The 20,855-nt window shown below is 54.1% G+C and overlaps 6 protein-coding genes across 6 annotated transcripts; 3 read left to right on the forward strand and 3 right to left on the reverse strand.

Moving 5' to 3' along the window:
- Positions 1-1,225: 1,225 nt before the first annotated feature.
- On the forward strand, positions 1,226-4,497 carry CAOG_04911 (hypothetical protein; the record flags this gene model as incomplete). Its single annotated transcript, XM_004347612.2, has 13 exons — positions 1,226-1,293; positions 1,358-1,441; positions 1,505-1,588; positions 1,655-1,738; positions 1,822-1,905; positions 1,971-2,054; positions 2,136-2,219; positions 2,285-2,368; positions 2,440-2,523; positions 2,589-2,672; positions 2,755-2,838; positions 2,962-3,036; positions 3,102-4,497. The coding sequence occupies 13 exons, from the start codon at positions 1,226-1,228 to the stop codon at positions 4,390-4,392; spliced, it is 2,274 nt and encodes a 757-aa protein (XP_004347662.2). The 3' UTR covers positions 4,393-4,497.
- A 94-nt stretch (positions 4,498-4,591) lies between these two features.
- On the forward strand, positions 4,592-8,815 carry CAOG_04912 (hypothetical protein). Its single transcript, XM_004347613.2, has 3 exons — positions 4,592-7,647; positions 7,739-8,521; positions 8,607-8,815. Exons 1-3 carry the CDS (start codon positions 4,723-4,725, stop codon positions 8,724-8,726), a joined length of 3,828 nt encoding a protein of 1,275 aa, XP_004347663.2. The 5' UTR covers positions 4,592-4,722; the 3' UTR covers positions 8,727-8,815.
- CAOG_04913 (hypothetical protein) lies at positions 8,761-10,933 on the reverse strand. Its single transcript, XM_004347614.2, has 2 exons — positions 10,223-10,933; positions 8,761-10,041 (listed from the first exon to the last, which is right to left on the reverse strand). The coding sequence occupies exons 1-2, from the start codon at positions 10,910-10,912 to the stop codon at positions 8,863-8,865; spliced, it is 1,869 nt and encodes a 622-aa protein (XP_004347664.2). The 5' UTR covers positions 10,913-10,933; the 3' UTR covers positions 8,761-8,862.
- Positions 10,934-11,037: 104 nt separating this feature from the next.
- CAOG_04914 (proteasome maturation factor UMP1 family member) lies at positions 11,038-12,907 on the reverse strand. The gene is made up of 3 exons (XM_004347615.2): positions 12,873-12,907; positions 11,500-11,866; positions 11,038-11,367 (listed from the first exon to the last, which is right to left on the reverse strand). The coding sequence occupies exons 1-3, from the start codon at positions 12,873-12,875 to the stop codon at positions 11,303-11,305; spliced, it is 435 nt and encodes a 144-aa protein (XP_004347665.2). The 5' UTR covers positions 12,876-12,907; the 3' UTR covers positions 11,038-11,302.
- Positions 12,908-13,184: 277 nt separating this feature from the next.
- Positions 13,185-15,678, forward strand: CAOG_04915 (retsat protein). The gene is made up of 3 exons (XM_004347616.2): positions 13,185-14,828; positions 14,969-15,103; positions 15,201-15,678. Exons 1-3 carry the CDS (start codon positions 13,302-13,304, stop codon positions 15,540-15,542), a joined length of 2,004 nt encoding a protein of 667 aa, XP_004347666.2. The 5' UTR covers positions 13,185-13,301; the 3' UTR covers positions 15,543-15,678.
- Positions 15,604-19,949, reverse strand: CAOG_04916 (hypothetical protein). Its single transcript, XM_004347617.2, has 11 exons — positions 19,897-19,949; positions 18,612-18,870; positions 18,358-18,502; positions 18,206-18,268; positions 17,971-18,105; positions 17,749-17,877; positions 17,450-17,671; positions 17,061-17,349; positions 16,700-16,938; positions 16,175-16,565; positions 15,604-16,036 (listed from the first exon to the last, which is right to left on the reverse strand). Exons 1-11 carry the CDS (start codon positions 19,937-19,939, stop codon positions 15,858-15,860), a joined length of 2,094 nt encoding a protein of 697 aa, XP_004347667.2. The 5' UTR covers positions 19,940-19,949; the 3' UTR covers positions 15,604-15,857.
- Between the last annotated feature and the right edge of the window lie 906 nt (positions 19,950-20,855).

Genomic DNA, 20,855 nt, shown 5'->3' on the forward strand with positions numbered 1-20,855 from the left:
AGACAGGGAGGAGGAGGAGGAGAGGGCGGTGGGGGGGGGGGAAAGGCTAACAGGGAGACAGAACAAAGGAACGACGACCTCGAGGACAGCGAGACTTTGCACTCTGCCCACGAGGTGTTACTTTCGCCGGCTTGCGACAAGCGCAAAACGCCCGAGCGCTCGGCACATGGTACTGTAATTGCAAACTGGCGCGACAAGTGGAGACGAACGGAATGTCGCCGACGACAGAAGCACGCAGGTTGGGCGATTGCCAGTCGGAATGTTGTGAGTAAACAACTACGCCATTTCGGTTCTTCCAGTCCAGCAAGCAAAACAAAGCTAGCTCAAAAACATCCGCCTGTTTGACGAACGTCGGGAACATTTTGTTTTTGTTTCGCCGTATTTCGCAGGAGAGGCAAACAAGCACCAATCGCCTTTTTTCGGGTCGCTCTCAGACATCTCCACGACGATCGGGTCGTTCATTCGCTCAAACTGCTGTCAAATTGAGTGTTTTGTTGATGCTGTCAATATTGCTGGATGCCGGCATATTGAAAGTTGGCAATTCGGTTTTGCGTTTCGGAATATTCTCCCAAGCAACCATCGTTCAATTCACTCTGTTTTTCTGGTTCTGCTTTTCCAAATTATTCAGGTTGACTGCTTTGATTGTTGATTTTCGCTTGTTTTGTTTGATTATTGTTTGCTCTTGCTTTCCATCCATTTTGCTTCTGGTCTTCGTGCGACGCCATGTCAATCCACACACTCACACACTCACACACACGCACATCTCATCCAACAAGCCAACAAGTCATCGCACGGGTGTCTTGGTGTTGGTGTCAGAGTCGACGTCTTTATTGTGGATTTGGCTGCATGTGAGCACATCGCTTCTCGTTTCGCTCGGTCCACGCTGTCGCCGAGGCTCAAGCACCACCTTCGCCGCTGGATCAGCTTGTGTTGATGTTGTCGATGGGCGTAGTGAGTGGGTGGGCGGTGAGAGCGTTGGGGTTGGCTGGGATCGACCACTCGGCTTTAGAAGCGGTTCAGAACGAGAACCACCATTTCACGAATGGGGCGCAAAGCAGCTCTGTCGTGGAGTGGAGTCTCGTTCCAAGGGCAGTGAACGAGGCGTAACAAGTCACATTCAGACGTCCTGGACTGACGAGAAAGAAGGGGAGAGGGAGTGGGCTCAACATTGGCAACAGCAAAAAGCGTGCTCGTGCTGACTGTTGTTCTGATCATACTATTGCAGATGGCTTCAGCATGGACACCGCGGCAGCGTGAGCTGTTTGAAAAGGCCAAGTCCTCCAGTCGGGTCATGTATGTATCGTCCAAGACCGAGGCGTGGTCGTTGCCGCGCGCTGACTTATTTGGCGGCATATAGTTTCAGACGCTCAGGAATCACACATGACGATGCTTTGGTCATTGCCGAGGGTCTCAAGGCGAATGGCAATTTGCAATATCTCGAGTAAGGCAGGAACAAGGAAGGGAGTCGTTCGAGATGAGTTTTGACCTGAATTGTATCCAATAGGTTGTCTGACAACCAGATTGGCGACGCAGGAGCACAAGCGATCGGATCTGCGCTTCGGAACAAGTCGACCTTGATTGCACTCAGGTACTTGTCTGGTGGTGTCACAGAGGCTATTGGGCGCGCTACACTAACTTGTTCGAGTTGATGCAGCTTGAACGAGAACAAGATTAGTGACATTGGAGCTTTTGCCGTCGCTGAAGGCTTGCAGGCGTCGACTGCGCTGACTCAGCTCGGGTATTGTAGTCGCACGTTTGGGCTTCTGTCACATCTTCGTCTGCGCTCACGAATGGTTTGGAACTGATCCTTATTTGACATAGGATGTCAGTCAATCAAATTGGCGACGCAGGAGCACGGGCGATCGGATCTGTGCTTCGAAACAAGGCCAACCTGGCTCGCCTCTAGTACGTTTTGGCGGTGTCACAGGGACTACTGGGCGCGCGACACTAACTTGAGCGATCTGACATAGTTTGAGCCAAAACAAGATCGGTGACGCTGGAGCTCGTGCCATCGCTGAAGGCCTGCAGACGTCGACTGCACTGACTGACTTGAGGTATTGTAGTCTCTCGTTTGAGGGATCGCCGCATCTCCAGTTTCTCAAGAATGGGTTGCTTCTGATGTTTGTCTGATTTAGGATGTTTGAAAATCAAATTGGCGATGATGGAGCCCAGGCGATCGGAGCTGCGCTTCGAACCAAGGCCAACCTGTCTCTTCTCTAGTACGTTCTGGCGGTGTCACAGGGACTACTGGGCGCGCGACACTAACTTGAGCGATCTGACATAGTTTGAGCCAAAACAAGATCGGTGACGCTGGAGCTCGTGCCATCGCTGAAGGCCTGAAGACATTGACTGTGCTGACTGATTTCAGGTATTGGTCGCTCGTTTGAGCATCTTCAGCTTTGTTCAAGAATGGCTTACTTCTAATTTTGTATGATTTAGGATGTTTGAGAATCAAATTGGCGATGCTGGAGCACAGGCGATCGGAGCTGCGCTTCGGAACAAGACCAACCTGTCTAGTCTTTAGTACGTTCTGGTGGTGTAACAGAGGCTGTTGGGCGTGCAGCACTAACTTGATCGAATTGATGCAGCTTGAGCGAGAACAAGATTGGTGACATTGGAGCTTGTGCCATCGCTGAAGGCGTGCAGGCGGCATCTGCGCTGACTGAGCTCGGGTATTAAAGTCGCACGCTCAAGCATTTGTCGCATCTCGGTCTTTGCTCAATAATGGTCGCTACTGATGTTTATCTGACATAGGATGTCAACCAATCAAATCGGTGATGCTGGAGCACAGGCGATCGGAGCTGCGCTTCGAAACAAGGCCAACCTGTCGAAACTGAAGTATGTTCTGTTGTGGTACAGAGGGTGAAGGGTGTGCGGGTTTTCCAACAACGTGATGCAGCACCAGGAGCCATCGAACACTGACCGTCGTTGACAATTTTATTTTTCGTGTTTGCTCAATAGCTTGTGGGACAACCAGATTTCCTCAAGCGCCGTTCAGCTTTTATCCAAAAGCGTTCCCGCAAAATGCGAGTTCTCGTGAGTGTCCTTGTCTTGTGGGTGTTTGTGACTTTTACTGTCTTTCTGACTTGATTCAATTCCAGGGCCGGAAATCAGCGCACTCGCCCTCAAAATGCAACCAGTCCTCCTGCCATTCCACCGAAACCTGCCCACTTAGACCATACTCCCAACTCGCCTCTCGCTGCGTCTGATGCGACGTCGCAGCAAGTTCGTGAACTCCAGGCGCGTATTGCTCAGCTGGAGCTAGCTCAGCAAACCACAACCGCGGCACCCATCCTCTCCACCATTCCGCGAGTGTCGTTGCAAGTTCTGTCGCAAGCCACAACGCAGTTTTCAGAGTCCAAGCGCATCGGTGGCGGTGGATTTGGCAGCGTCTACTCTGGTGTGTGGAGCGGTCAGCGAGTTGCTGTCAAACGGTTGGCAGCGGATTCAACTCAAGGCGTGGCTCAGTTCGAGTCAGAGCTCGAAGCCCTCTCGCGTTTCCGTCACCCGAACATCGTCACCATCATGTGCTATGCCCAGGAAGGCAACGAGCGCTGCTTGGTGTACGAGCTGATGCCAAACGGATCTGTTCGTGATCGTCTTGATCGCAAGGGTGGCACGCCTGCATTGAGTTGGCAGCAGCGCCGAACCATTGCGACCGATATTGCAAACGCCATGCACTTTGTGCAGACTGCCATTCCGCGTCAGCCGCTGTTCCACCTGGATCTCAAGACGGACAATGTACTTTTGGCCGCTGACTTTCATGCCAAGGTCGCCGACTTTGGTCTGACGCGCTCTGCCCCAGCTCAAGTCGATGACCACAGCTACATTCGTACGCAAACGGTTCAAGGCACCCTTCAGTACATTTGCCCTCAGTATCGTGACGAAGGCAAGGTTTCCATCAAGACAGATGTGTACTCGTACGGCATGATTTTGCTTGAGCTCGTTACTGGACATCAGCCCAGCATCGACTTGATGGGTACTGTTCGACGCGAGCTGAAAAAGAGCCGTAAAATCGATGCGGTGCTTGACAAGGCGATTGACTGGAGCCCTCAAGACAAAGAATCGGCTCAAGCCACGGCGGCGGATCTTGCGTCTGATTGTCTCGAACCCACGCGAGTGGATCGACCGTCGTTCGGCGAGATTTTGAGGCGATTGTCTGGCGAAGAAGTTGCAGGAGCAAACGAGGAAGAGACTATCGAGGGCAGCGATCGCGAGTGCTTGGTCTGTTACAACGCCCCGACGAATGCCAAGCTGATGCCTTGTCACCACGCATGTGTCTGCGTTGCGTGTGCTCAAATGATGATCCAACGTCGAGACAAGTGCATGATCTGTCGAGTCCTTCCGACTTCGTTCCAACAGGGCACTTACACCAAGACTTTTGTTCAGTGAGCTGCGCTGTTGTTTGATGTTTGATGTTTGATGGTATGTTGTGTTGCATGTCTAATCACGTGCTGATGCCATTGCCCCGTTCTCTATAAAATTCATGTAGCTGACCCCATTTGAGTAGCTTGCCAAAGCGTAGTGACTGGCAGAGCCTCCTGAGTCGACTTCGATTTGGCTGGCATAGCATTACGAAAAGCCACAAAACGAAAAAGGGTGCCTGCGTCCTGGTCAAGTCTCCATCAGATAATGTGAGGCAGAATGGCTTGGCCGTGACTGTGTACTGATTTCCGGCTCCCTTCATCATGCCTTCTGCATTGCTGTGCTCCATTTTTCCAAATGCTTTTGCTGCGCACTCTTTGTTTTATTCTTTTGAAACCAATTCGAATTTCGCGCTTTTTTTTTTTTCTTCTTCTGCTTCTTCTTCGTTGTGATTCTTGTATGGCGGATCCATTCGATCCAGAGGCCAGCCCGGGCACGCCCCGGCGCCTGGTACCGCGGCTCAAGCGCGCAGGCCTGTCTACTGCTGCTGCTCATGCTGCTTCGGCAGACGGCACCGCGGCGAGCCTCAGCAAGGGCAACGGGCGGCGCGGGTTGTCGCTGGTTCGCAGGAACGACGACGCGCGCCCGAGCCAGCCGACCAACCCAAGTGGCACTCTGCATGAAGGCACCGAACCTGATGGTGCTGATGGTACAGATGGTGCTGCGATGATGAGTGCTGCCAGCCCAGAGCACGAGACCGACCATTCCGACGACGGCAGCGCGGCTGAATCGAGTTGCAGCGTTTCAATTGGTGATGACGCTCCGCTGGACAATCGAGCCGCTGCGAGCGCCCCAACGAGTGATGGACTGCAGTGTCCAATGTGCGGACTCAAATGGCGGCGGACAGTGTCCGAGCGAGCGCGGCATGCTCATGTGAATACTTGCCTCGACTTGGCAAGCAACGACACGACACGAGCCCACCAAGCGCCTCTCATCGACGCCGCGTCAGAAGCTGACAATGCTGATGCAAGGTCAAGTGCGGTGCCAACGTCGCCGCAGACAATCGCGGCCGCAGTTGCGCGCGCACTCAGGCTAGCTACTCCGCCTCGACGCGATTCTGCCGCTCTTGCCACACTCGGAGTAGCTGCAGCAGGAGCCTCCAGTACTGCCACTGCATCTGGAACAGCCCGAAGACAACGCTCACGAATCGATCCAGACTTGCAGCTCGGAATGGCACTCTCGAAATCCTCTGCTGTCCACGAAAAGCACGAGCGCGAGAAGGAAAACGCGTTTGCTGTGCTTGCCATGGGCGCCAAGAGCAGGGAGGAGATTGAGTCTGCCATGCGCATCCTCCAGGGTGAGAATGGGAGCACAGAGTCCAAGCGCGGCGGGCGCGGAAAAGCACGGCGCAGCAAAGTCGGTCTCGATCACGCCGATGTCCCAGCATTTCTTCTTCGCGATGAAGTCGCATTTCGGAAACGAATGGAGTTGCGCGCTACCGAGATCATGTTTGGTAAAGAGGCAGGTGTGGCGGCGGCAGTTGGCGCCATCACCCACGGTGACAGTCGGTCTACAACAGATGATGCTGCAACCTCTTCTTCTTCTTCTTCTTCTGCTGCTGCTGCTGCTGCTGCTGCTGCTGCTGCTGCTGCTGCTGCTGCTGCTGCTGCTGCTGCTGCTGCTGCTGCTGCTGCTGCTTCGTCTTCCGGCGCTACCGATCCAGCTCGGACACCCAAATTGCAACGGAGTCGGCTGGCACGCCGGACGGAGGCGTCCAGACCTTTGAACGACGGGCAAGACACGGGAGCCTTGTACAGCGCCACTGCGGAAATGTCGGGCTTCGACTGTAACTCTCCTCTCATCCGTGCCAAACGATTCTACTCTGATTCTGTCGATGATGCCTGTGGGAATCCCGCGTCGTTGTGGCAGTTGACGACTGGTTCGCCTGCCATGCCCGAGCGTGCTTTTCTCCTTCCAAGCGTCATCACCACCGCTTCTTCGCCAGCAATGCCGACGGCTCGGACGGCTCGGACGGCTTTGCCTTCTCGCAGCAACTCTGGGCCGACTACGACCGAGCTCCCTCAAACGGCAGTCGAGGTCCGCTCAGAGACGCTCACTTCGCCTGAAATCAAACGACTGCGTCAAGCTGAACTTGACGAGGAGGATGAGCGCGCTAGTCGTCCGCGTGTAACCTTTTCGGACCCCACTGATTCTGCTGCTGCTGACGATGACCTCGATGCAGCATTGCAAGAAGATCAGCGAATCGTCTCAACCCCGTCGTCACCATCGCACAGCCGCATTCATTACCCGTCGTCGTTGACTCTCAGCCAGGGCCACCTCCTTGGTGTGTTGCATGATTTGCATGCTGAGGCTGACCAGGACGACGATTCTCAGCAGTCTGAAGCCTCGAGCAGTGCCTTGCCTTTGTCCAACGCAGGCCTGTTTCATAGTGCTCCGGCTCCTGAAGGCGCAGCGGAGCAAACTGACAGTGATTCGCAATCAGACTCTGTGGACGTTGTTCTCGAGGCCGAGCAGAGCACCACCGAAGTTGTCGATGTTCCGTCTTCCAACCCTTCATCCTGCGCTGTTTTGAATGAGAGCAACATCGGGCGTACTCGGCACAATGACAATGTTCTTGATGACGACAACGAGCCGACTCCTTCCGCTATGGTCGACGACCCCGACCTTGATGATCTCCCGGATGTGGGCCTGATTCACTATGTGCCTCATCGAAGCGAACGTGCAGAGCAGTCAGATCCAACTTTGCTAGAGACGCGTTTCGTGGACCCGCATGACGATGATGTGGGACTTGTCCACTTTGTACCATCGCCCGACAATTCTTTGACTCGAACCGACACCAACCCTCACCGTGATTCTGACAATTATGTACCGCACTCTCCGAGTTCCGACCTTGAACACCACCACTCGTCGCGTCCTGCCAGCCCTTGTAGCGACTCGACCCGACTGCCTTCCCTACGCTCCATGTTGAGGTCGCCGGCGCGCTCCCAGTCTCACGATTGTGTCTCTGATGAGTTTGAACCCCGATCGCGTCACCTGCCACCTTCGCCGTTACTAGCAGCACCCACTGGCTTCCCCATGGCGCGTTTTGCTCGCGCGGTCTCATTGACACTGCCTCGCGATCGCTCCACGCCACCCTCCATCGCGGCCGACAATGACCACCCAGCCAAACAGATCGCAGCATCGTTTGCTGCTCAGATGGACAAGCTTCAGCAAGAGCTCATTGCACGACTCCGTGACGCGCAAGCGGAATTCGAAACCAAAGTAACTATCGCCATGTCTTGTGTTGTAGTTTGATACGTCTTTCCTTTGAGCCACTCTGAATGCATTGACTTGCTGTTTCGTGATGACACAGGCTCTTGAGTTGCAAAACTGGCGCGATCAAGAACTTGCCAAGGTGCAATCCAATGTCCAAATCGCATCGTCCTCCTTTGTCTCGCCAGTCCGACCAGCAAGGCCTGTCGAGTCAGCCAGACCTGCGGAATCAGGCAGTCCTGCTGCTGCTATTGCTGCGGCTGCAACGCCTGTCGTGGAACGTGCGCCAAGCCAGGAGCAGTCCGTCTCGTCGGCTGGTGCTCCAGAAGGCCTCCCTCCAACACCCAACTTTGCCATCATGAACACGCCGCACTTGAAGGTTCACTATCAGACCATGGGCATGAGAATTCCCAAGACTCGCAACCGCAACGTGCTTGTCGAGCAGCTCACCGAAATCTTCCACCGATTGCGGGATCATCGCTTTGGCGTCTCTTCTGTAGCCAATGCCAGTGTCTCAGCTGCGGCCACCCATCGTGCGAAGGATGTTGCCACGACCACCAACGACTGTGACGACGATGATCGCATGGCCATGTCTCAGCCAGATCCCTCCTCGGTGGCTCTCGCGGCTTCTCGTGCAGCCACCAAAACCCGTGCCGTGTCTTCCAAACGGCGCAACGCTGCCCATGCCACTGAAGCACCTGCCGCTTTGCCGGAAGGCTCCATCAGCGAAGCACAGGCATCGTCCACGACCACAAGTGTCAATCCCGCGCTCAAACCCAATCGCCTATCCACCCGTGCCTTCGACAAAACCGAACAATTTCAGTTGCTACGTGCTCTGGTTGAGCAAGACAGCGTCATGTACCAAAAGCTGCTTTTGTTTCAGGTACTCGATTCAATGTGTGTGATGTCTGTTTGAATGTCGAATTGTGGCTCATCGTCAAAAGTGTGTTCCCTCATTTCCACAACAGCCTGTTGGCCTCGACGAGTTTGAGCGTTGGGCGACCGAGCACGGCGTCGCGTGCTCTGCAGGTGTTCCGCAACAGTTTCTCGACTTGATGGGCTGCACGTATCGTGGCGCGCAAGTGTAGCGCTTGCTATATATTTTTTCAGCTGTCATTATGTATTTTTTTGTATCTATTCAAAGCTATTTATTACAGTCACATATCCATTAACAACAGTGGGCGAGCGACCCTCAAACGCTCAAACCAAACCAAGAGATGTAGTCTAAGATTCCATGGCGGTAGCGGTTGAGCTTGACGCGATCTCGGCCTCGCCGTGAAGCAACAGCCCAACATCCACCAAATTCTCGCCTTCCTCGAGTCGTCGATCTTGCTCTGCTTGCTCCGCTTGCTCCATGTCGCGCACCTCTTCCTGTAGGTTGAGGTTGAAAGTGGAAGCAGCCCGCGGTGCGCGCGTGTACCGTGCTGGTGTTGGTGCGGTGGATGCGTCATGCTCTTCGGCTGCAGCAGTCGACGAGGTCGCTTCACCGGCTGGGGTTTCAGAAACGCTTTCGGCAGCAGTTTGCTCGACCTGCTCGACAGGAGCTGCAACGTCAGCTGATGCCGTGACGGCTTCTCCATCAACAGTTGCATCTGTGGGGGCGCTTGACTTGGTTGGCGTACCCCCGCGCTTGGGCCGGCGACGAGACTCGGCTTGTTGTTTGCGGAGGCGCTGCTCCGCCTGAGCGAGCATACTGTCGTAATGTGACAAGTCGTGCATGGCGGCATCGTTATCGCTGCTGTTGCTGTTGTCGTTGTTATCACTGCCACTACCACCACCACCACCACCGCCATTGTTGTCGTTGTCGCTGTCGCTGCCGTCTTCGTGGCGGCGGCGCCGAGTTGAGCGGCGTGCGGCTTTGCGCGCACGCTGCCTCTCGCGCTCAATCTGCTCCTCCATTTCGTCCAAAGTGCGCAGTGCCACTTCGTCGTCCGGTCCGTTCGCAGCAGGCTTGTTGAGAGACCAGAGCTCCTCGCCACCGCCGTCGTCGGAATCTTCATCCAACACTCGACGGGCGATAAACTTGCGGCGAGCGGTAATGGAGTCTGTTTCGCGCGAGCCCATCGGCGCGTTTTCGTCTACCTCCTCTGCAGCCGCGCGCGACGCAGCGGCATTGCCAAACTTGCGCAGCCCAGAGTAGCTAAAGTTTCGCAGCGTGTCGACATAGTTGCGAACGGCACCCTTTTTGCCCAGCGACTCGAGCCGCTCAAGCATGTCGCCGAACGACATGGAATTGTACAAGTTGTGTGTCCACTGCTGATAGTACGCAATGAGGATTTTGAGATCCGACGCCTCCGAGCCCTTCACGCGGCGGAAGGGCAGTCGCGGCGAGTCCTCGAGCAGCTTGGCGAGGCCGTTGCCGTGCTCAATCAGCCGCTCGGCGTCCATCTTTGGTCGCTTGTTCTACGTAGTGATATTGAAAATGTAGTGTGCAAAAGTAATAGAGCAAAGTCGGATCCGGGTGAGGGAAGGGAAAGGGGTTCAAGCGTCGGGCACAAAGGTCCAAAAATTTTGGCGGGAAAAACTTATTCCCCACCTTTTCCCCAATCTCTGCCCTCCACATCCCTCTCCATCTACAACTTACCCGTTGGGACTGCAGGAGCGCGGGCGTTGCGTCCTTGTTGGTCTTGCCGTCACCCTGCGCATCGGCTTCGGCACCAGCTGCGTCGGCGGCGGTGGGGTCGAGCATGGCGTCGGACGAGGAGGCGGATTCGGTTTTCCCGCCATTTGTGCTGGCGTCGACGTCGGCCGTCGTGGACGCGATGGTTCGTCGCATGGGCGCCTTGGCGCTCTTTGAAGCACGAGGCGGTGGAGCAATGAAGAATGGCGTGCTCGAGACGAACTTGGACGAGCCCGACGAGGACGACGGGCCGCGCTGGAGCGCAGGTGCGCCGGCTGAAGCGGATGCCGACGCACTCGCCGCAGTCGCCGAGGGTAGGAAGGTCGATCGCTGATGATGCTGATGCGACTGCAATGTCGACGACGATGCAAAGCGCGAGTGTGGCTGGGACTGCGGAAACTGCTGACGCGGCTGCGCACTGGACGACGATGTGTCGGGATTGAGCGCGCGAAGCACGTCGGCGTCGACGGTAATCCCGGGCACTTGGACCATGTTTGCTGTGTGGCGATGGTCTTGGTGGAACAGATCGCGCTGGGAGGACGCTGCAGCACCACCACCACGGCGGCTGCTGGCGGCGGCGGCGGCCCACGGATCCATCTCGCTGTTGGTGGGCGAGAGTGGTGGCGGGAGCAGATCGTACTCTTCCTCCATCATGGTCGGTCGAATCCAACAAAAAAAGCAAGAGTGCGTCAACGTTCAAGGTTGAATGGGGAAAAAAACAAACAAAAGCGATAGTAATGCATTTGAGTTCAGCAAACTGGCCGTCTTGTGTGTGGTGTGATGAGGTGAACGTTTTGTTGTTGTTTTTCATTGTTTGTACAAATCGAAATGAGTGGGGAAAGGTGTGTTTCGTTGCTGAAGCACGAGGGCACAACACGAAACGCAAACACAACTGGGAAGCAGCATTTAAACAAAGCAAACGAAGTTGGGGGGGGGGGAAAGTCTTTGGAAACAAAAAAAAAAAAAAAACAGACCTCCTTCAACTAGTTACAAGAAACACCAAAACACACACATTCCGACGAGAAATAGCCGTGCTTTTGTTTTTCAAAGTCGCAAGCGAGCTTCAGCCGTCTCGTGCAGAGCAGGCGACACTTCGGACATGTTAGGGTCTGAGAGTTGCGAATCAAAACAACAAGATTGGGCGAAACAGGTCAGCAAACAGACAACTCCAACCCTTCTCCGCCCAACAAACCCGAGTGCACGCCTTCGAACCAGCACCACTGCTACTGCGCAACACATACCGTTGAGAACATCCTCCCAGGCAATGCGGTCGTCGCGACCAGTAATCGTCTCGAGGCCAATGTTGGAGGATGGCAGACCGGGGCCTCGCCAGACGCGGGAAAGAATGTTGCGCTCCATGTTGAGGCGCATGACTGCCTGCTGGCCTTGCGTGAGGCCGAGCATCGAGAGCCGCAGATGGTCTTGGTGGGCGTCGAATGTGTCCTGGATGAATGCGACTGGGTGCAACGGGGCGAGGTCGTCTCGTGCCTGGTGCAAGCCATGGCGCATTGTGTCGTGGATGCCGTATGTGGCATGGCTGAATTGTGTGTTTGCAGCCGTGCGGGACGCGGCGGTGATTGTTGGTCGCAACGGCGGGAGTTGGGAAGCCTGCGACAACGAGCGAACATTATCGATTGAAAAGAATCAAAAGTCAGTTCCGAATATCACGTTTGGGCCAAATGAGTGCAAGCGGCGCAGTGCCATGCAGCGGTTGGTTGAGCAAGAGAGAGCGTGAGAAACTGAGAGGCTGAGTTTGAAGCCTTGCTATTCCACTCGCGCCGCGGCCGTCTCTTCTGCCGTTGTCTACGTGGTTTATCAGACCCAGTTCCTTTGATCCAATGCACAACGCATCGTCCAAGGCATGATGTGTGGACGAGTCCCTTCACAAAGGGTTGATACTGATGCGATTCCACTTGCCTCCTCCGCTCGCTCGCTGCGCCCCCCCCCCCACACCCCACCCACCACTGCAGACGACACAAGCAAAGTGCAATAATGCACTCTCTGTTCAGCCTCTGTGAGCTGCGTCCCCCCCTTTCGCTCCTGACCTGACCCTTGGTTCAACTCTGGCTCGCTCGCTCCTTCCTTCTCTCCCCCCCCCTCCCGCTTCCTCCGCCACCGTGACCAGCGCTGCTGCAAATGCAGTGACGTCTTCTTCAAAGTCAAGAGTCGAGTCAAGAGTCGAGTCAAGAGTCAAGAGTCATTGAAAAAGGGGGGAAGACCAGAGCAGAGTGTTGAGATCGCGAAACTCGCTCGCTTCATCTTCTTCCTTTTGCTTGCAGAGAGCAGTGTGCGAACTGTGCGACTGCTGTGCGACTGCGTTTGCTGCGTTCCGTCGCCTTGAGGTTGAATGTTTTGACTGGGCTTTTTGAAGTTGGCTGAGCGAGGTGAGTGAGGTGAGTGGACCAGCGTCTGGGGACGAAAAGAAACAAAAAAGCTTCCAGAAATCCGAGCATTCAGTGTGTTCTGTCAGCGTGAGTGTGTGTGGCTGAGTGTGTGGCTGAGTGTTGTCGGATTGCATCAACGTTGGATGAAGATGCTGATTGATTGATTGATTGATTGAAGCGGAAACGCGGAAGAAGAGGGGGTGGGTGAGCACTTGAGAGCTGTGGGGTACCATTAGTATGAATGTCAAAAGAGACTGGCCTCCGATTGTCCAAAATGATCCCAACACCTCAGTCGGCACTGTCTTCAAAAACAACTGCAACACATCTCGTCTCGTCTCGTCTCGTCTCGTCTCGTCTCATCTCGTTCAAAAAAGCTCAAGAATTTCGCTGTGCTTTCCCCCCCTTTCTGAATCGCCCTGTTCGCTCCCTTCCTTCCATTCCCCTTGAAGACGTGCACAATTTTGACCCGCATTTTTTTTTGTCAATCAACCCATCACAGTAAACAAAAGCCGAGTCTGGTTGACGTGCGTTCAGTCATTTTTCTTCACTCTCTGTTGGGTTGGAATTGGAGCAGTATCGATTCCAACGCAAATCCGACTCTCTCTCTCTCTCTCTCTTCCCTCTCTGTCTCTCTTCCCTCTGTCTCTTTCTGCAGCACAATGATGCTGATCACCCTGATTCTCGGCTTGTTTGCTGCCGCGGTGGCTGTCGCTGCTGTTGGCGCAGTGCTGTTCATGCGGCAACTCCGATCCCGCCCGCCGCGTCCGACCTCCGACTCCGCCTCCGCCTTCAATTCCGCCTCTGCTTCTGCTTCTGCTTCTGCCGCTGCCGAGGCGCTTTACACAGACCCGGACGCCCGCGCCAAGGACGAGGCGCTCATCCGCCAGCCATTCGCCGAGTTTGCCAAGTCGTCCGATTCGCAGCAATTTGACGCGATTTGCATTGGGAGCGGGATGGGCGGACTGACCACCGCGAGCTACCTTGCACGGGCCGGCAAACGGGTGCTGGTGCTTGAACAGCACGACGTCGCTGGCGGATGCACGCACGTCTACGAAGACAAGGGATTTGAGTTTGACACGGGCCTGCACTACATTGGCGAAATGGCGGACGGACCGCGCAGATCCACCACAAGGCAAATGTTTGACACCATCTCGGACGGCAAGCTCCAGTGGGCCACCATGGGAAATGTCTACGACAGGTTTATCCTGTCCAAGGATGCGTTTGCCACCAAGCAGAACAACAAGGTTGCTGCTGACACGATTCCCACGACGGGAACTTCGACTGCCACCTCGACTCCCACCTCCGACCAGTCCAATGGAAGCAAGCCATTCCAGTTCGAAGAGCGATTCGACTTTGTGGCCGACCGCCAAAACCTCCGGGCGGCACTCGTCAAGCGCTACCCCAACGATGAAGCCGCCATCGACAAGTACTTCCGCGCCGTCCGCGGTGCCACCAACGAGATTGGCCCGTTTGTCCTGACCAAGTTGCTGCCAGAGTGGGCGCTGATGCTGCTCACGCTCATCTTCCCGAAAGCGGGGTTTGCGTCACGCGACGACATTTACTCGCAGCGCACCACCGCGTCCGTGCTCGCCGAAATCTTTCCCAGGAACGTCGAAATCCGCCATCTGCTCACCTACATCTGGGGAGACTACGGCACGCCGCCCAGCGAGAGCCCCTTTGCCATCCACGCCGTGGTTGCTGCTCACTACTTCCGCGGCGCCTTCTACCCCGTAGGAGGCAGCAGCGAGTTGGCCAAGACGATCGTTGCCGCACTCGAGAAGCGCGGTAGCAAGGTGCTCGTCCGCGCACCGGTCGAGTCGATTCTGCTGGACGCCTCCGGCACCCGCGCTGTCGGCGTGCGGATGGCCAAAGGTCAAGAGCTTTTTGCGCCGCTCATCATCTCCGCTGCTGGCGCCATGAACACGTACACCAAGCTCATTCCTGTCGAACACCGCGCCGTGATTTCCAAACAGTTGGGTGAGCTGCAGAGTGGCAAGCGAGTGGCCACCTCCACTGGCCATGTTTATGCCTTTATCGGTCTGGATGCTTCGCCTCAAGAACTCGGGTTTACTGCGGCCAACTACTGGGTCTCGCCTCAGCTCGATCACGACGCCGCCTACTCTGAGTTTATCAAAAACCCCAAAAACCCCTTCGCTGGCGTGTTTATCTCCTTCCCCTCCGCCAAGGTACAACAACGGAAGCTGCTCCCTTTTTGGGGGTTTTTTTTTTGCGATTTGTTCTGCTTTTCTTTTGCCTTGTTGATGCTTTTGGCCGGCTGTTGTTTTCTGACGTGCTGCCATTCATTCCATTGTCATTCCTTTGTCAGGACCCAACCTGGAATGTTCGCTTCCCCTCGAAGGCCGTTGCGCTCGTGGTGACTCCGGCTCCCTTTGAGTGGTTTGAGGCGTATCAGAGCGAGCGCGTCAAGCATCGCGGTGACGAGTATCAGAACTTGAAGCAGGTGAGTTCGGGTGCTTGTAAAAGCTGTGGCTGTGTTGTTTGCAAAATCCCACTCTCCCTCGGGTCGCTCACTCCCAATACAACTTCCACTCTTGCAGGAGCTGGGCGATCGCATGATGGACGCCTTCTACCACTTCTTCCCGCAGGCCAAGGAGCACGTCCAGTATGTTGACTTTGCCACGCCAGTGACCAACAACCACTACCTTGGCGCCACTCGTGGCGAGTCGTACGGCCTTGACTTCCGCACTGGCCGCTTTGATACACGCGGAGCAGCTTCGTGGCTCACTCCCAAGACACCCATCTCGGGCCTGTACTTGAGCGGCCAAGACGCCTTCATCAACGGCGTTGTCGGTGCCATGATGGGCGGCTTCATTTGTGCTTGCGCCATTTCTCCCAAGATTGCTTGGGACAATCTTTACCTGTTCAACAAGGGCAAGTAAGCGAACGGCTCGAGTGTTTAGTCTTGGGCCTTTCAAACTCCACTTTTTTTTCTTTCTTCTGCACGTTAAGAGCTAGAATTATCGCATTAAAAGCAACACCAACGAGTTGGTCAACTATAATAGAACAAGGCAATAGCACACCAAAAACAGGGGAAACAAAAAGTATAAGCGATTGAGAGAATGAGTGAACGTTTCCAAAGAATAGCACGAAAACAACGACAAAAAAAAAAAATCCAAACAAACAAAAATAGACGTCTGCGCGAGAATGCAGGAGCAAAAAGTCACACCAGCTGACGAATAGTTGCGCGCCGAGCTTTAAACGGACGAATCCTCATTGCACGACTCGACGAGCATGGACGGGAAGGTACCGCGTCTGCCGTTGAGCTCGCCCACCCAAAAGTCGTCGTCTGATTTGGAAATGACATTGATAATGTCGCCTTCCACGAAGGAGAGATCATCGCTGTCCTCGCCCTCGTTGTCGTACAACGCTCGGACTGAGTCATTCAAGAGATGAAACAGCAAGGTGGCGGGGAGCGGTGAGCCAGCGAACAAAAAAACATGACAACAATGCAGGCATGCTCAGCACCACAACCCGCGATGAAAGCTCCGACAAAAAAGGGCACACAACTCACCAGTGTCGACATAGGTGGTTTTTGGCGGCGGCGGACGACCGGGCTTGGCGGCCGCAGCTTGAGTAGGCTGTTGCTGCGTCCGTGCTGCGCTTTGTTGAGAGTATTGATTGGCAGCGGTGGTTGCTGGGGGATGGAAGACAGCAGCAAAGGCAGGTACTGCTGCTGCTGCTGCTGCTGCAGGCTGGGAGTGGTAGTGATTGGCGGCAGCGGACGCAACCGAGCTCGGGGCTTTAGCGGGCGGCGCGCTGGAAACCGAAGACAGCGATGGCAGGGACGCGTTGTCATCGTCATCAAACTCGTCGTCGAATTCGGATGGTTCGACGTCGTCGGCAGAAATAATTTCGACGTAGGAAGTCGGGAAGATGCCGACCATGCCCTTGGAGTTTTCGCCCTACGCACACGGGGGAGACAAAGAGGAGCGGAGAAGATCATGGAGGAGATCAGTCCAACGCAAAAAAGACGGCTGCATCCTCGACCACATCACAGAAGTCAAACACTGCACTTTGAGTCTTTTCAAACAATTACCTTCATCCAGCCATCTTGATCGGGCTCTGTAATCTTCAAGACCTCGTCCTCCTCGAGGTTCAACTCGTCAGATGCCTGAGCCTTGTAGTCGTAAATGGCACGGCATCGCTGTCCGCGCGGGGTCGGAACAGCCGAGGTCATGGAGGCAAAGGAGGAGCGACGCGACGACGTCTTGAGCGAGCCTTTTGCGCCGCTGTCCGGTTCGTCTTCGACAGAAGCCTTGAAATCCTCCAGACGGACTAGATGGATCGCAAGGCCAATTAAAAAAAGTGCGCCACGTGATCAGCATCAATCCAGACCAACAACAAAACGAACAACGAGAATCAAAAAAAGGGAACCAAAATCGGGGACAACAACTCACAGCCTGCAGCGACCATCACATCCAATCGAGCTTGTGCCTTCAGTTGCTGGAGCTGCATCTGACGGATGGTGTCTTTGAACTTTTCCATCTGCAGCTCGGCATCGGCCTGCGCTTCCGGCGTGCCGAACTGTGGCTGCTTGACGTAAACATCAATCATGGACTGCACGCTGGCCATCTCCTTGGACTTTTGCTCGATAACCTTCTGCGCCTTGGCAATGTGATTGACCATCTTTTGCATCTCCTTGTGGAGCACGGGGCGCGAGTTGGCGTCCAGAATCATGGTGGTAAACTGCCAGCAGAGCCAAAAATAACAAAGAAAAAAAGGCACAAAACGTCAGCCAACAACGTCCTCAACAACATGTGCGGCAAGAGAGAAACACAAAGCGTACCCGATCCGATTCGAGAGGCTTAAACTCCAACGGAGGAGGCTCGGTGAATTCCTGAGGATGCTCGAGAACAAAGACCTTGCATTCAAACTCTCGGTCAACAAGCGCTGCTTCCTTCTTGATGTCCTGCGCGTTTTCGTGCTCTTCGGCAATCGCCTCTTGCATGATGGTGCCGTATGCCGTGAAATAGTTTTGCAGTTGCGAGTAAAAGTCGCCGTCCAGCATCTACTCGAGGCATGGAATGGTGAGAACAGTCAAGGCCACAGAATGAACATGGCACTCGGATTGGTCGGGTTGCTTACGGCCATCAATGCAGGCAGATCTCGGCGATAGTATTGGGCGTGGTGGCCATTGGCCATGGCCAAGCCAAGCATGTAGTCGTGTCGAGCAGTCTGAGCGCGGCGCTCGCAAAGATCCTTCTTCTTTTCGGCCTGCAATGAATGGGGTTTTTGGGAAGGGGCAACAAGATGAGATGGGCGTTGCACATGGGAGGAAACGTGCTTGTGGTGAACGGGCGTCTTTACCCTCTCGAGCTTCTTTTCCACGTCCGCCTTGGACTCGAAAATACGCAACTTCTTCTTGGAGCGAGCATCAATTTCGTTAAACTTTTCGCGAGCAACTGCAGCCACACGCTCCAAATCCTGGTACGCCTTCTTGGCCTGAGAGTGCAAGTGTTGAAAACGGGCTGTTAGCAAAAAACGAACGAGCGCGGACTCCAAAAAAAAAAATAAAAAAGAAAAAACAGTTCGGCTTCGTTACCTTGTCAACCTTTTCAAACGTCACGGCAATCTCTTCGCTCAACTCGACACCGTGCTCAAGACCCTGAGAAGCAAAACAGGGTGCAGCAGCATTGTATTAGTTGGAGGGGCGCTCTGTCATGCAAGTCACAAAGTCAAAAAAAAAAATCGCACCTTTTTGGTCACGGCCTGCTTTTGCTTGTGTTGGGGACGGATTGGATCGACAATCATAATGCCAATCTTTTCCGAGATGCCAGCGCGAGCCTTTGCCATCTCGAGGCTATCATCCAGCAGTGACTTCCACGCAGCGAGGACGGTTCTGGCAAAGAAAGACATGCGACGATTGAGCTGTGCCTCGAGGCTGCTTCCAAGCCAACAAAAACAAAAAAACAAAACAAAAACCAACAAAGAAATCTCGGCAAACCTACCGGTACTCGACGTCGGTCTTTGGGAGCTTTGGAGTGGTCCACTTGCGCTTGGCAAGGGCTTGTTGCGTGATCTTTTGGAGATTGGCGGCATACTCTGCCTCGACACCAGCGCGCAGCTTCATGTAGTTGCGCACTTCATCGAGCAGTTCGATGTCCTGCTGCGTCTTGACCTGGAGCTTGTTCATCTGGTCCTGCTGTGGCGGCAGCGCCTTGGACAGCGACGGGGCCGGCTTGCCCTTGATTGTCCCACGAATCGTGCCTGGCAAGAGAATGAGACGTTTTTTGAGTGAAGAATTCGACCCCCTGATTGTGCGGTTTGGCGAGGTTGAGGATTTGGCTCTGCATTGACTGTGAGTACGTTCGTGTGTCTGTGATGTGCAGTGCACGCAGTAGTTGATGGAATAGAAGTAGAGAGAGGGACGTGGAATGACACACTTTAGCAGCTTGAGACGACCAGCCGCCTCAGACTGTGCCATCTCTTCCCCCTCCCCAAAGAGTGAAGTAGAGTGACGAGCGTGGTTGAGAGCAAGTTCGAACGAGGTTGAGGAGTCGCGCATTCCCATGCAGAGAGAGATAGGGAGAGAGAACCAGCGCCATTCATCACTCTCATTCTCCCATTCTCTCACTCTCACTCTCTCGCTCTCTCGCTCGCTCTGGGGTTGCTTGTCCATCGCACATCTGTTGTTCAGCTGCCCCACTCGTCGCTCCCCTCCCCTCCTCCTCCTCCTCCCCTTTCTTCTGTCTCATTCCCCCGTCGGCTTCCCCACTCTTTCGTTCCCATCTTTTTTTTTTTCCTTTTTTTTTTTTTTTTTTTTTTTTTTTGGTTGATTCTTCCAGCTCGTCCCGCTTGCTATCACTCACACCTGCTCTCCTCGCATTTGAGTTGTTCTCCTTCTTCTCCTTCTTCTTCTTCCTTCTTCTTCTTCTTCTCCTCTCCTTCTGTCTTCCCTTCACTTTTTTGATCGAATCGCTTGTAATTTTTTTTTATCTTTTTTTTTTTTTTTTTTTGGCATCCTTTGAGTCAATTTCCACCTTCTTCTTCCTGCTTCACTAATCCGATCGCAGCCATTCTGTGCCTTCGAGTTGGTCGCATTCGCGCGATTCGATCAATAACAAGCACTCGCTGCTTGGATCGGCACTCCAAACCAATCAAACACCCCTCAATCAACGACCAACGACCGCAAGCCAAAAGGAGGAGGAACCAGGCTTTGTTTTGTTCTTTCTTTTGTTTTTCGATTCTCATGCACTCAGAAATCCAATGAACGCGACAAGCAGTCGTCCTCACCAGTTCGGCCACGCGAAACTGCTGGGATTTCAAGTGTATCCATATAAGCAAAAAAAAAAAAAAAAGAGAACTGAGCACGTCCAAAAAAAGCGGATTCCATTGCACAAACAAGGCGAACCAAGAATCTCGGTTCTGTCGTGGCTGTGACCCAATGTGCTCTCCCCTTGGTGTAGCTCCAACCGACGAATGGTTTTTGACGGCTTATGGGCTCTCAGTCAAGTCTCAGACGATTGTGACAGTCAAAAGATTTGCTCAAGTCGCTCGTTTTCATCGCATTTGACACAACAAATGAACAACATGGACCATAGTGCAAGCCAATCTTTAGCTTCAACCGATTGGCCAGAGAACGTGGAAAACGATCGTGTTGGAAAACGTATGGATATGATACAAAGGGGGGAGAAAAGCAATAAACAACAGCGACAACAACTCTACATGACGGAAGGTCCTTTTTGAAATGGCTACTTGGAGACCTTCTTCTCATTGAATATTACGTGTTGACGCACTGTGGAGCCAAGCGAGAACAAGTAAGTTTTCAACAGATGTGCAGTGCGGAGTGCACCAGAAAAGAATCCAACAAACTCTAGCATGTGCACTCACCAACAGGATCGTATTTGATCAATGAGAGCTTTGGAGAGCCGCGTGGTCGCTTGGCGACGTAGAAAAAGCCAGTGTTGGCCAAGCTAACCAGACGAACAACAACGCATCTATGAAGTGTCCAAATGAACATCAATTGAGGAAATGTGAGCAGTTGATCACAAAGTGAAGTGGATCCTGGTGTACCACATGAGCTGCTCTTGATCTGCATCCATTGCATGCATTCACCCCCACCTCCCTCGACCCGTTCTCTCAAAGACAAGATGTGCAGCTGAAGCCAAGAGACAGTCGAGAGCAAGCACATGGCAAAGCATGGTCGCAGAGTTGCCTGGCGCAATCAGCCCTCTTCCCCCCCCCCCAGCCCT

The sequence above is a fragment of the Capsaspora owczarzaki genome, assembly GCF_000151315.2.
Source record: "Capsaspora owczarzaki ATCC 30864 unplaced genomic scaffold supercont2.7, whole genome shotgun sequence".
NCBI lineage: Eukaryota > Filasterea > Ministeriida > Capsasporidae > Capsaspora > Capsaspora owczarzaki.